The sequence below is a fragment of the Sorghum bicolor genome, chromosome 3 (assembly GCF_000003195.3).
Source record: "Sorghum bicolor cultivar BTx623 chromosome 3, Sorghum_bicolor_NCBIv3, whole genome shotgun sequence".
NCBI classification, from domain to species: Eukaryota; Viridiplantae; Streptophyta; class Magnoliopsida; order Poales; family Poaceae; genus Sorghum; species Sorghum bicolor.
Window position 1 is genome coordinate 3,494,747 of NC_012872.2, and position 13,959 is coordinate 3,508,705.

At 42.9% G+C, this 13,959-nt stretch overlaps 1 protein-coding gene across 4 annotated transcripts; it reads left to right on the plus strand.

Annotated features, from left to right (window-relative positions):
* LOC8078743 (protein TWIN LOV 1) lies at nt 9,657-13,391 on the plus strand. Of its 4 annotated transcripts, none has more exons than XM_021457730.1 (7): nt 9,657-10,414; nt 11,089-11,296; nt 11,421-11,485; nt 12,456-12,535; nt 12,653-12,681; nt 12,778-12,836; nt 13,019-13,186. In XM_021457730.1, the coding sequence occupies exons 1-7, from the start codon at nt 9,841-9,843 to the stop codon at nt 13,045-13,047; spliced, it is 1,044 nt and encodes a 347-aa protein (XP_021313405.1). In that variant the 5' UTR covers nt 9,657-9,840; the 3' UTR covers nt 13,048-13,186. The 4 variants fall into 4 exon arrangements, with proteins under 4 accessions (XP_021313405.1, XP_021313404.1, XP_021313403.1 ...); XM_021457729.1 differs by having other exon boundaries at nt 9,661-10,414; nt 12,626-12,681; XM_021457728.1 differs by having other exon boundaries at nt 9,667-10,414; nt 12,778-12,841; nt 13,019-13,391.

The following is a 13,959-nucleotide window of genomic DNA, read 5'->3' on the forward strand; positions in this document are numbered from 1 at the left end:
GTAAAGAGAGTAGAATCAGCTTTGCCTATTTCAAAGCCTTTCTTGAGCAAGAAATCCTTAAGGCATTCATACCATGCTCTTGGTGCTTGCTTAAGCCCATAGAGCGCCTTTTGGAGTTTATAGACATGGTTTGGAAACTTGGGATCTTCAAAACCTGGTGGCTGCTCAACATACACCAACTCTTGTATAGGGCCATTGAGGAATGCACTCTTGACATCCATTTGGAACAGCTTGAAGTCGTGATGGGCAGCAAAGGCTAAAAGCATTCGAATTGCTTCAAGCCTTGCCACCGGTGCAAAGGTCTCTTCAAAGTCCAAGCCCTCTACTTGAGTGTAACCTTGAGCCACCAATCTTGCCTTGTTCCTTGTCACCACGCCGTTCTCATCTTGCTTGTTGCGAAAGACCCATTTGGTGCCAATCACATTGGTATTGGGCCTTTCAACGAGAGTCCACACTTGGTTCCTCTCGAAGTTGTTGAGCTCTTCTTGCATGGCCAAGACCCAATCCTCATCTGCCAACGCCTTCTCTATCTTATCTGGTTCAATGGAAGACACAAAAGAGAAATGTTGACAGAAACTTGCTAAATGTGAACGTGTCAACACTCCCTTTCGAAGACTTCCAAGGATGTTGTCGGCAGGATGATCTCTTTGAATTGTTTGGCGTAGTCTTGGATGCTCAACACCGTCTTGTTCTTCATCTAACTCTTCATCAGCTTCAAGCTCAAAAACTGGTGCAAGATCCAGCCCTTGAGGTGTTGAGGAAGTTGCTGCTGCTGAGGGAGGGGCGGCACTGCCGCCCTGGACAGCCTCACTGCCGCCCTGTTGCTGAGCAGCAGGTGTGGCTGACACATTTGCATCGAGTGCATCAGCGGAAGACTTGTCAGCAGCATCTTGGGGATCCTCCTGAGCAGTGGCTTTTTCTTCTTGTGGCCTTATGTCACCAAGAGCCAATTGCTTGATTGCCTCACATGGTGAATCCTCCTTTCCTGCAACACTTTCATCAATATGCTCTACTTGAGAGCCGTTAGACTCATCAAATGAGACATCTACCGCAACTTCAACTCTACCAGAGGTTTTGTTGTAGATGCGGTAGGCATGCTCATTTGATCCATAACCAAGAAGAATGCCTTCATCAACTTTAGGTGCAAACTTAGAGGTTTTGGGCCTTTTATTGAGTATGAAACACTTGCACCCAAACACTCTAAAGTATGACACCTTTGGTTTGTTACCGGTTAGCAGCTCATATGAAGTCTTCTTGAGTTTCTTGTGTAGATAGAGGCGGTTGATTGCATGGCAAGCGGTGTTGATTGCTTCGCACCAAAATAGGTCCGAAGTCTTATACTCATCAAGCATTGTTCTTGCCATATCAATAAGTGTTCTATTCTTCCTCTCTACCACGCCATTTTGCTGCGGGGTGTATGGAGTTGAAAACTCATGCTTGATGCCTTCATCATCAAGAAATTCTTCAACTTGGGTGTTTTTGAACTCGCTGCCATTATCACTTCTTATTTTCTTGATGGGCAGCCCAAACTCTCTTTGTGCTCTTCTCACAAAGATCTTTACTTTCTCTTGTACCTGAGATTTCTCAAAGACAAAGAATACCCAAGTGAAGCGAGAATAATCATCAACAATAACTAATCCATATTTGTTACCCCCGATGCTTAGGTAGGCGACCGGTCCAAAGAGGTCCATATGTATCAACTCCAATGGTTGAGTGGTCGTCATGATACTCTTTGGTGGGTGTGGTACACCTACTTGTTTCCCGGCTTGGCAAGCACCACATATCCTGTCTTTCTCAAATTCAACATTTGTTAGTCCAATGATGTGGTTGTCCTTTTTGGAGTTTGGCCAAGTTCCTCATGCCAACATGTGCTAGACGGCGATGCCATAACCAGCCCATGCTAGATTTTGCCATTAAACAAGTCTCAAGCTTGGCCTTACCTTTGTTGAAATCAACTAGGTAAAGCTTGCCCTTCAAGCGACCCGTAAAGACAATAGAGGAATCCTCCCTCTTAAAGACTTCCACACCTTTCTCCATAAAGAGACAATTGTAACCAGCCTCACACAATTGTGAAACTGATAACAAGTTGTATCCCAACGGATCCACATGCAAGACATTTGAAATGGAAGAATTTGTTGTGATAGCAACCTTACCAAGACCGACAACTTCCCCCTTGGAGTTATCACCAAATATGATAGATTCTTTTGAATTTGTAGTTGGGGAATACGTTGAGAACATACTCTTCTCTCCGGTCATATGATTTGTACAACCGCTGTCAAGCACCCAACTTGACCCACCGGAGGAGTATGCCTGCAAAACAAGTTTAGTTCCTTGGTTTAGGTCCCCAATTTTTCTTGGGGCCTTGCATGTTAGTCACAAAAATTTTAGGAACCCAAATGGAAGTGTTAAGATACACATTTCTGCCCTTGCCAACATATTTGGCAATCACTTCCCCTTTGCTGTTATTTTTCAACACAAAGGAAGTATTCACAATTGGGCTTTGTGTCTTTGCCTTTGGTTGATAGAAACTTTTCTTTGGAGTCCCCCTGTTCTGCTTTCTGGGTTGCTGGAACTCCCCCTGAGGCTGGCATACCTTCTTTTGTGCTTTCACAAGCTCAGGTTTGAGGTTGGTAGCCTTCCCTTGTCTGGGGAGGACGGCACTGCCGCCCTTCAGGGCCTCACTGCCGCCCTTGGCTGGACAGTGGGCTCGGGACAGCTTTTGTGCCCCCTTCTGTGCAGGCTGCTCTACACCAACCTTGCCTTTGCTCGTGAATTTGACACACTCAATGCCATTTACCAGGTCTCTTCCATTGGTCTTTCCTCCTTTTGTGTGGCCAAGTCCATCCTTGACTTTGGGATTTCTCCCATCCTTGTAGTTTGGCCTATTTTGCTGAACTTCTTTACCTTGTGGTTTGTTCTCACACTTGGTGTTCAACAGATGTGTGAGCCTCGTGATCTCCTTTTTCATAGCCTCCATGTTTGCAAGATTTGTGGAATACATGTTTAGGTCAAGATTATTGCATTTTCCACAACCTTCACTAATGGAGGGAGTACTAGTCTCATTTGACTTAGAGGACTGTGAGGTACTCTCCCAAAGAAGATTGTATTGCTGCTCAAGACCTTTATGCTTTTCATCTAAGCCATAATACTTTTGCTTGAGTGCATCTACTTCCTTCTTTGTGAGAGTGTGGCTTTCTTTTTCTTTCTTTAAACTTTTCTTTAGGGCAGCCACCTCACTCTCCAATGAGTCAATTTCTTTAATTTGAGCTAGATTTTTCTTAGCTTGCTCCTTGATGTCATCATTTCTTAAATCAATTTCATTATTGAGATCTAGTACTTCCTTCATTAGCCTAGAGATGTAGACTTTAGTTTTATGATCACACTTTTTGGTCATTTCATTAAATTCATCATCACTAGAGTCATCATCACTAGAGGAGTCACTTAGTTCACTACTAGAGATTTCTTTGGGGATTGGAGAAGATTTGGATTTGGTTTGTACCTTCCCACCCTTTGCCATAAGACAAATGTGGGGGCTGCCATCTTGCTCATCATCGGTCATGTTGTCGAAGAGCCTTGGTGAAGGTGTTGACTTGAGGACAGCAATGGTAGCCATCTTCTCATCTCCACTTGAGGTCTCTTGAGTTGAGTCCCATTCATGCCCGATGTGTGCTTCTCCAACCCTCTTGTAATTTCTCTTGTTGTCATGCCTTTGTTCCTTCTTTTTCTTTGCCTCTGGACATTCTGCAACAAGATGCTCGGTGCTGCCACAGTTAAAGCACAATCTCTTCTTCTTGTTTTGGAACTTCCTTGGAGTGAACTTGAAACCATGTTGTTTCAGCCCCCGTCTATGCTTGCTTATGAAGAGGGCAATATCATCTATCTTCTCATAATCACCATCATCACCATCACTATCACTAGAGGATGAGGATGGATCACATTCTTGAATTTGCTTTACTTTCTTGGGCTGACTTGTTGATACTTGCTTGCCTTCTTTGCCTTCTCTCGGGATCGGTAGTCATACCACCATCAGGCTTGAGGGTGGAGTTGCTAGCTGTTGAGACTGATAGCTCACTGCTATCACTCTCAACCAGCACATCCTCAGCTTGTGCAGCTGGAATGGACTTATCCTTCGCTCCCGAGCTTCCCGCAACTTCCATACTTCACGCGGTGAAGCGTATACGAAGTAACCTTGCTCTGATACCACTTGTAGGATCTCTGGATGTACAGGAAGTGGCCTAGAGGGGGGGGTGAATAGGCCTGTTCAAACTTTTTCAGCAAAGTTTATCAGTCACACAGGCAAGGGCGGCAGTGAGGCCCTCCCAGGGCGGCACTGACGGCCTCAACAGAAAAACAGACAGAAGCTTAATTGAATTGATTCAAAGTTTACCCAGGGAAATTTAGATCGACTAAATTTCCAAGCTTCCTGCAAGATGTTAGGGCACAGGTATGTGGCTAGAATGTGCTGGAGCCTCCCCACCAAGTAGATCGGCCTCAAATCCTAACACAAACTCATACACAAGTGAAAGCACACAAGACACACGATTTTTACCGTGGTTCAGCTGTTGCCACAACAAGGCTTGGCCTACTCCACGTTGTTGAGGTGCCCACACTAGGACCGGCTTAGCCACACAGGCTTACCTTCTCCTCGTTCTCAAAGCAAGGATTTTACCCCTTGCAAAGAGTAAAGAATGTATTAGCTGCAAGGGTAACTTTACAAACCTTCCCTTGGCTGCCACACAAGTTGGCAAGCTCTAGGGCGACGCCTAGCCGGCTAGGAGCAAGCTCCAAGAGTAACAAACTCAAGGCTGCCGGCCAAACGTGAACCAAAAGCTCTTTTTGACACTGGGAATCAATGGATCTGCTCTCCAATCGAAGTTTGCTGCCTTTTCCCTCAAGTTTTGATGGTTGGAATCAAGGATTTGCTTGGGGGCTTGAGGAGCAACAATGGAGGGAGAGAGAGGTGAGCTCTGGTCTGTTTGCAACGGTTGGAAGCGAGGAAGAAGAGCAGATTACCGTTTGAGACGGTCTGGAAGGGTATTTATATCCAGCTCTCCAACTGTCACAGGGTAGGGCGGCAGTGCCGCCCTTAGAGGGCGGCAGTGCCGCCCTTGCCTGAACCAGCCTGAAAACACAAAAGTGTAGAGAGAAAGATATGCTGGCTAGGCTTGGGTCTGAGGATGTTGATGAGCTTTTGAGCCTTTGGTTCACAATTTGATCCACAACCTTGGAGTCCCTCTATATAGTACGGCTTTTCCTATACTCAAATTCAAACCGAAAATGAATTAAACCTCCTTTGGAGCTAGGAAAGCCATCCTTTAGAAATGGGGGATCCTCCATGGTATTCAACAACCTCTTTGCTATATTCCCTGCTTGTCATCTCAGCAAAACTCATTAGTTCCCTAATTAGGTGGTCATCAACGCCAAAACCCACAATAGGCTTGATTGCACTTACAGTTTGGCATGGCTTCTCCAGTAGCTTCAGGAGCTATTTGGAGCTGTTTTGTGCCAAACAGGGTAAAATAGAATGGCTCCATCAATGAAGCCCCTAAAAACGTGCTCTCACAGAGCTTTGGGTGTGAAGGAGCCAAAAATAGTGGCTTCTCCCGGCTTCACCTTATCTTATATGGCATTCTGTGAGAGCATATTTTAATAAAAGAGTTGTTTTGCCAAACGGTCTATCAAAATGGTTCCAGCTCCACCAATAGAGCTGTTCATGGAGCTGAAACCCCAAAAAACAGCTTCACTGGTAAAGTGGAGCTGTGCCAAACAGGCCCTAAATCTTCTTTTCTTCTAAATCTTTCTCTAATAACAAAAAGATAAAATTTCTGCCTTTTTTTGTCTAACCCATTTATTTTGCCAACCGCCAGCGATAAAATATGCTAAGAGCATCTCCAAGAGACTAGATAAAATTATACTCTAAACTATAAAATTTAGCTATTGCGTAAAATAAAAAAAACTCACCCAATGCGTAGAGTTTTACAACAACCTTTAGATTGGATAGCCTGTGACGTGTTATCTATGACAAATAAATGTTTGAAGATAGGAAACATGTTATTTTAGCAAATCAAATAGTACACCTATTAAATTTTATTTTTTGCTTTAAAAATCTAAAAATAGCCTAGATAATAGTTGCTCTAATAGACGGGCCGATCCTGCATTCTTTTGGTATTTGCGGGCCCAATCTCTGATTTTATGGCATCTGACGAAGTAGCTCCAAAAGAGCAAGGCTAATAATACAAAGCATCTGCTGGCTGTAAGTTTTTTTTAACTTTTTTGTAGCTCACTTATATAGTAGTTAGCTATTCATTATTAATACATGATTCACTTATCTGTCTCACAAGATTTCTTGATTCCATTATACCTGCTCAAATGTGACGATAGGTGCATGTGCCTTTGTCATGTACAAGCAAGGCTGCTTGGTGCGGGCCCGTCGCCGTTAAGTGGGGTGGCTTGCATGGCGGTTTCGCTGATTTACTGTGAGAGAAAAAAATTATTGAATAACTGATAGATTCGGGAGATAAGGTCAAATGAACAGAGCAGAAGAAGAAGACTTGAACCTGTTTAGGCCTTGTTTACTTTTCAAAAATATTGCAAAAGTTTTTTAAGATTTTCGTCATATCAAATCTTGCGGTACATATATGAAGCACTAAATATAGATAAAAAATAACATATTCCATAATTTACCTATAATTGGTAAGATGAATCTTTTGAGCCTAGTTAGTCTATGGTTAGACAATATTTGTTAAATACAAATAAAAATTTTACAGTGTCTATTTTGCAAAATATTTTGCAACCAAAGCCTTAGTTCCCAAAACTTTTCTAAAAAGTTCAAAATTTTTTGTCATAATAAATCTTACGACATATGTATAAAGTATTAAATATAGATAAAAGAAATAACTAATTATATAGTTTGTTTATAATTTTCAAGACTTTAGATCTAACTAATTTATAATTAAATAATAATTATCAAATACAAATAAAATTACTACACTACCGAGGCCTTGTTTAGATGTGAAATTTTTTTGATTTCGCTACTATAGCATTTTCGTTTGTTTGTGGTAAATATTATTTAATCATAAACTAAATAGGATTAAAAGATTCGTCTCGCGATTTACAGTCAAACTGTGTGATTAGTCTTTATTTTTGTCTATATTTAATGCTTCATGTATGTGCCGCAAGATTCGATGTGAGAGAATCTTGAAAACTTTTTGAATTTTGGGGTAAACAAGGCCCAAATGCAAATGGTATTCGGGAGATGTTGGCCCCGCTTGGAACCGTCGTTCGAGGCCCGGCCCTACAGGACCACGCTGCCTGGTGACGCGGGCAACACGTCCTCTGGAACCTCCTATCCGCCACGTCCGCGCGTGGCTCCTATCTCCGTCACCGGTCCAACACCTGAACACCTGCTGTGCTAACCATGACAGCTTCCTCCCTCCTATGCGAGACGAGTTCGGACGCGTACTTATGTGTACCGTATGGTACGAGTAAAAAGTGTGTGAATTATGTGCGTGATAAGTAGGGAAAAATAAGAGAATCATATATAAATTGAAAGAGGGACGAAGCCAGAAAAAAAAATAAAGAGGCTAAACAAAAGTTCTACATCGACTTAGCTCTATTATTACCTCTCATAATAGAAAAAATATATTAGCTATATCGACTTAGCTCTACTATTATCCATCATAATAAAAAATATATTAGCTTGAAATAGTCTTATATTAAAAATATAGATCAATGATGAAAATTCATAAAATATATTAAAAAATAAAGTTCTCAGCCCACCCCAACTTTATAAATTTGTGTCTAAAATTAGAAGGAGAGCACTAGAAATTCCACTAGGCTAGCAGCGGTAAGGGGGGCTGGAGCCCCCCTAGCCCCATCGCTGATTTCGTCGCTAATTCGAAGCTCAACCTCATATAATGACTTGTGAGTTGTGACACGGCCTTAAGCGCAAAAGTTTCGAGAATCGGCTGGCTTCAAAACTTAAAGTTCGACCTTATTATTAGCAGATGAACAAGATTGATGGTAAGCATGTGGGGAGGGCAGCTTAGGACATTCCCTATGATTAAAACTATGTACGATATCCAAAAGAACCAGGTCAGCAAATAATAATATGTATAAACTACTCTTCCAATAAAGGAGTCTTCGTGTAATAAATATTACTCTACTAATAACTGGTGATGTTAAAAAAACCAAAATAGATGGACATATACAGAATAGCAGTCCTAGTACAAGTGGAACATGTACGGATAAAATAAAAAAATTCAACTTAAATAATTAGAAGCCACCGAGAAGTACTCTCGTCTACATATTCAATCACCTCAACAAGCCTTCCCGTCTACACAACCTGCGCTAGTACAACAACCTGCGATGCCTCTCTCCGTTTGCTCCACTTCCATCCGCACACAGAGCAGAACACGTGCAGCACCATGGCGTGGTGGCTGTCGGCTAGCGCGGGCAGCGGCATGCGACCGAGTGCGCGGCTAGTACATGTTCCTAGTACAAGTGGAACATGTACATACTGGCTAGCGCGCTGCTAGTAGAGCGAGCGCACAACGGCAGCGTGGGCGAGCGCGGTGGCCATCAGCGAGCACGCGTAGCGGCGCAGAGCGACCGCCAGCAGAGCCCGTGCGCGCCCAGGTGCAGGCGGCGGGCGAGCAATCACGACCCCAACTTGATAGAAAAGTCTAGATTCTTCTCAACATTGAAATTGTCGTTTCTTCGTGCATCGATTTAAGAGTCGATGTGATTTCGTCTGGAAAAAAACGGTTTTCTCTGTTTTCCATCTCTGTCTTCATTAATTATAATACCACATCAGTATTATAAGGTGGGCATCGGTAGGCAAAAAGTAAAAACTTCAATTCAAGAATCTCGTCACAATCTTTGGCACTGAATTTGGATGCCACAATATGTCACCGCTACAGGTGTGTTGTAGCAAATGAAGGTTGGTGTGTCTAAACAACCCCATAATGCGGTTGCAGTAGCTATTAGCCTATTACGAAGATGGAGACACGCATGTGAAATGGAGGTAGATTTTTTGTATTTCATTTCAGAGGCAGCAAGGCATGAAGTGGTATTACAACAAGTACATAATTATCTTATAGCAAGCCAATACCAATGTGGAGAAGCTGTTAGCATGATTTTTTTTTTTGTGTGCTGAGGGTCTATTTAGTTACACCTAAAATGGCAAATGATTTTGGGTTTAGGTCTTTTGCATTTAGAAACTAAACAACACCATGTAAAGTTGCCAAAAATGGTATCCGGTAAATATTTGGATTTTGAGAGATAGGAGGCCCAAAACTGTGTAAAATGTTATTGGGTGGCGTACATGGTCTCACATTAGTTTACTACAGACCAAAAAATTTAGCTTACATATAAACACCAATCTGTAAAAGTTTGCATTTGTAAAGCTCATGGCAAAAAGATTTGGGCTGTAAAGTTTTTACATTATTTGGAACTAAGCAGGCCCTGAGTTAAACCACTCTTTGATTGGATGATCTCACTAAAAGACAAAGTTTCCAAGTCTGATTGTTTGCTGGACGTCCTTTGGCACCTCGAGATTCGAGCGATGCTCCCGTGCTCCGATATTTTTTTTTAAGGAAAGAACCAAAATCCAGAGGTACGAATCGCCACGTCCGCCTGAGGGCTCACTCAAGCCAGTACTACTCTTCCCCTGCAGCAGCAGAAGACTAGCAGAGCGAGGCCAAACAGAACCGTCACAAAAAAATAAAAATAAAAAAGAAGGGTAGGCCTCGACGAAAATTTCGCAGCCATAGGCCCCGCTCCCCCCCGGCGCAGATCTTTTCTCGCTCCCCTCTCCCCGCCGATCACGCCGGCGGCGCGATGGCGGCGACCTCCGGCGCGCCGGTTCCCGACGACAACGGGCACGGCCGCCTCGCGTCGTCCCTGACGGCGCGCTACTCGGACTGGGTGCTGGAGGCGCTGGACGAGCTCCCGGGGAGCTTCCTGCTCACGGACCCCGCCCTGCCGGGCCACCCCATCGTGTACGCCTCGGGGGGCCTCGCCGCGCTCACCGGCTACGCGCCGCGCGACGTGCTGGGCCGCAACGCGCGCCTCTTCCAGGGCGCCGCCACCGACCGCGCCGCCGTCGCCGGCGTCCGCGAGGCCGTCCGCGCGCACCGCGCGCACCAGGCCGCGCTCCTCAACTACCGCCGCGACGGCGCCCCGCACTGGGTCCTGCTCCACCTCGCCCCCGTCTTCCACGCACGCGACGGCACCCTGCTCCACTTCCTCGCCGTCCAGGTGCCCATCGCCCCCGCTGCCGCCACGCGCGGGGCGACGTGCCACGCCACGGGGCATTTGCTAGCCGCGTGCCGCGACGAGGCTAGCAGGGTCGCAGAGGATTTTCCCTGCTCCACCCACGCGGCCAAGGTGTTTGTCGATATGGACAAGAGAGGTCAGTGTGCCTGCCTGTGTAGTCTTCCTAGTACGTTGCACTAGTAAATTATTAGTCATCCTGCTCGATTTTCCCTTGAGTTTCAAACATTAATTGCAAGTGAATTCAATTGAAGCCATTTCTTGTTTTGTTCCTAAAGCTGAACGTATGTTCCAAGCTTGCCCTGAATAAGACTGCTCATGAAATCGTCCCCGGATGATTAGTTGGTTACTTGGTTTGCCAATTCAGCTATCATAGTTATAGTTGCACTATTCTCATTTGTGGGCATGGACAGACAAACCGCAGTGGTAGATTACTCAGAGAGTTAGAGTACTCCTCGGTCTTCGTTCGACTTATACTGTGGCCTGTTTTCCCCAATGTGGACTATGCAGAGTTGCACGCACAAATGCATATATGTGGTAGCTATTTTCTTAGGTAGTGCTTACATGATTCCTTCACCCCCAAAAAGAGAAACTAATAGGTTTTGGGATCAGGACAAACCACATTTATGTGATTTTCTGACTGAAGATTCATCAGCCTGCAGTAGTTTACAAGTCTCCATAAACCTTCTTGTGTTTGCCTTATTATATCAATTTGAGCTGGGGTCTCATTTTAGTGTTTCCACTCACACATGTATCGAACAAAACATAAGTGAACCAAGTTGTGAGTATCTTGTTGCTAGTTTGCTGTTGCAGGGCTGGAGGCCGAGGAACTGCGTGTAGCTAGTGACTGTGAGAAAGAGATGGCAACAAGTATGGCTAACAACATTGTCTCTGTGCTGAACCGCTACAGCAAGCTAACTGGTCTAGTGGTCAGCAGCCAAAGATGCAGCTCGGTTGGCATCCCAGCACTCAGTTCGTCGTTAAACCTCTCTCTCGGTAGAATCAAACAAAGCTTTGTATTGTGAGTTGTTTGCATATCTTGTCCATTATTTTGTTGCCTTGTCTTATTTTGTGCTCAAAACATTGCATCTGACTCTATTCATGTGTGCTTCATTATTAAATTGATCATTTTGAACTGATCACAGGACTGACTCCCGCCTGCCTGACATGCCAATTATTTATGCTAGTGATGCTTTTACATCATTAACAGGTAGTTGTTCTTTGACTGTTAGTACAAGAGATACATTCTAGCAACTTTTTTCAAGTATGTAATATGTGAAACTTCCGATATATTACTGATATATTTTATAAATTGTTTTCACTGGATCAAGTTAATCAAACTGATTGTGTATACTTGGTGCATGCGCACATAAAACTCATGCCTTTTGGGATTATCATGTGAAAGAAAGAGCAAAATTTCACCCCCTGCAACAGACAGAATCCTGGCATTTTTTATTTAAGATGGGGCTATGGGCTACCTTTTTAATATGTTTCTAAAATGATGTAAAAGTACAGTTTGAAACCTCTGTTTTTGGTGATTTTATTGTGTTGACAGACTTATTAATGCACTTTTGGCATACACCTAAGAGCATCTCAAGAGTTTGGTAAAATAACTTTCTATCTCATTTTTTTAGCAAAAAGAGAAAAAAGTCTCCTCCAACAGTTTGGTAAAAGAGGTACTTAAAAATAAATAGTTGTCAAATATCCTCTTCAACTCATAAGTTTGCAAAGTAGAGAGAACTCCCTATACCTCTAGTAAAAGATATGATCGTCTCTAGTAAACCAAAAAAACAACAAATAGATGTGGACCCTACTATAAATTTGTAAATTTTAGAAAGCTATTATAGGTTACTGTTGGAGAAGAACAAAATTTAAAGTTGTTATTTCTTTTATTGACTTGCTAGATCTATTAGTTTAGCAAGTAAATTATACCAAACTCCTGGAGAAGCTCTAATGCAGTTTTAATGTAAGTTGTTTAGAGACGATACATTTCTTTCTTTTGTAGTTATGCATGCCAGTAGTTGTGGTTCCTTTGAGTGATGTTTATTTTGGCTAAAGCTTGCCTATGTTGCCAACTTGACATTGGTCCATTACTCTGGTGGCTATGCATTAGATTTCACTAGGAAAGCATTTTTTTACAGGCAGGACTTATGTTGCTCTTAAACTTTTAACTTCTTCAGGTTACTCAAGAGAAGAAATATTGGGCTGTAACTGCAAAGTCTTAAACGGTCCAGGCACTAGCTTGGAGGTTTTAGAGGAGGTGCGGACCAGGATTAAATAGCTTGTATGACCACATTCTCCATAATATTTCTTACTTTTTTAAAATTTCTATTCAAAATTGGACGTACAGATAAATCAGCATATTTGTTCTGAGCAGGCATGCACAGTGGATCTACTAAGTTACAGGTGCGTTCATGTGTGTTTGTACTGGTAGCTAACAGCTCAGCAGTTACAGCTTGTAAATAACTTGACAGAAGTTTTGTTGCCTCTGCTTTCTATCAGGAAAGATGGAAGTTCGTTCTGTGATCTTCTACATGTATCTCCTATCCGAGATGCTTCAGGCAAGGTTCGCTTACATCTTTCTCAGGTCTTTCCTGAAAGAAGCTGCTCCTCAGATGAACCAAACGTTTACTACACAATTGTTATGTTTGTGTACTATGAAGCTCTAAAGTAGAATAGTTTGCAGTTTGCTATCAGTCAGATATTCCTCTCTTGCAGGAGACTGACTTCATAACCTATGCAGGTTGCCTTTCATATCTGGGTTCACCTTGACATGGGTGCAAAGCACGAGTTTAATGGGTTGGTCCCTGAAGTATGGCTGCTTGGTGCTGTTGGAGCGGTGAGGGTTGCTGTGAGAGGCTTGTCGGCGTCAGGTAGCCTGTTGAGACCATCCCAATAGGAGTTAGTTTTCTTGCCATTTCATGACACGTCGGCCGGCCTTCCAATGTACATTGATGCTTGCTATTGTATGTAAAGTAACTGGTTAGCATAACAAAGAAAACAAGTTCATTTGAAGGAAAAATTCATGGTAAATACACGATGTTGTTGTGATTATGTAACCATGTGGAATGAAGTAAAGAAGAGGAAATAGAAGCTGCAGAAATTCTTCAATTCCATTGTTTATTTTCATGTACCCAATTACTTGGTTCGTTTGACACAGACTGCATTAAGTTGAAGTGTGGCTTAGTTTTGACCTCACAATTTTTGTGGTCAGCTGATAGCTGACTGTTCATGCACATTACAGTAGTAAGGTTGGATGTAAACTAGTAGGAGAAAATTTCATTTGTCCTATTGTATTTAAAGTAACTGCTTAGCATAACAAAGAAAATGAGTTCATTTTGAAGGAACATTCATGGTAAATACGCGATGTTGTTGTGATTATGTAACCATGTGGAATGAAGTAAAGAAAAGGAAATAGAAGCTGTAGTGATTCTTCAATTTCATAGTTAGTTTTCATGTACCCAATTACTTGAATTGGTTCGCTTGACACAGACTGCATTAAGCTGAACTGTGGCGCAGTTTTGACCTCACAAAGTTTTGTGGTCAGTTGATAGCGGACTGTTCATGCACAGTACAGTACTAAGTTTGGGTGTAAATTAGGAGATAATTTCATTTGTCTGGAACTGAACTTCCGAACTCCACAGAATTTGATTTTTATTAGGAATTTTGACATCACAAATTTTG

What these genes read in the sequence shown, in the direction of transcription:
- LOC8078743 (XM_002454991.2), top strand. Translation starts at nt 9,841, where the DNA reads ATGGCGGCGACCTCCGGCGCGCCGGTTCCCGACGACAACGGGCACGGC. An exon ending in TGCTTTTACATCATTAACAG is followed by an intron (nt 11,486 to 12,455) that starts GTAGTTGTTCTT and finishes TAACTTCTTCAG; the next exon opens with GTTACTCAAGAGAAGAAATA. An exon ending in GCTTGGAGGTTTTAGAGGAG is followed by an intron (nt 12,536 to 12,625) that starts GTGCGGACCAGG and finishes TTGGACGTACAG; the next exon opens with ATAAATCAGCATATTTGTTC.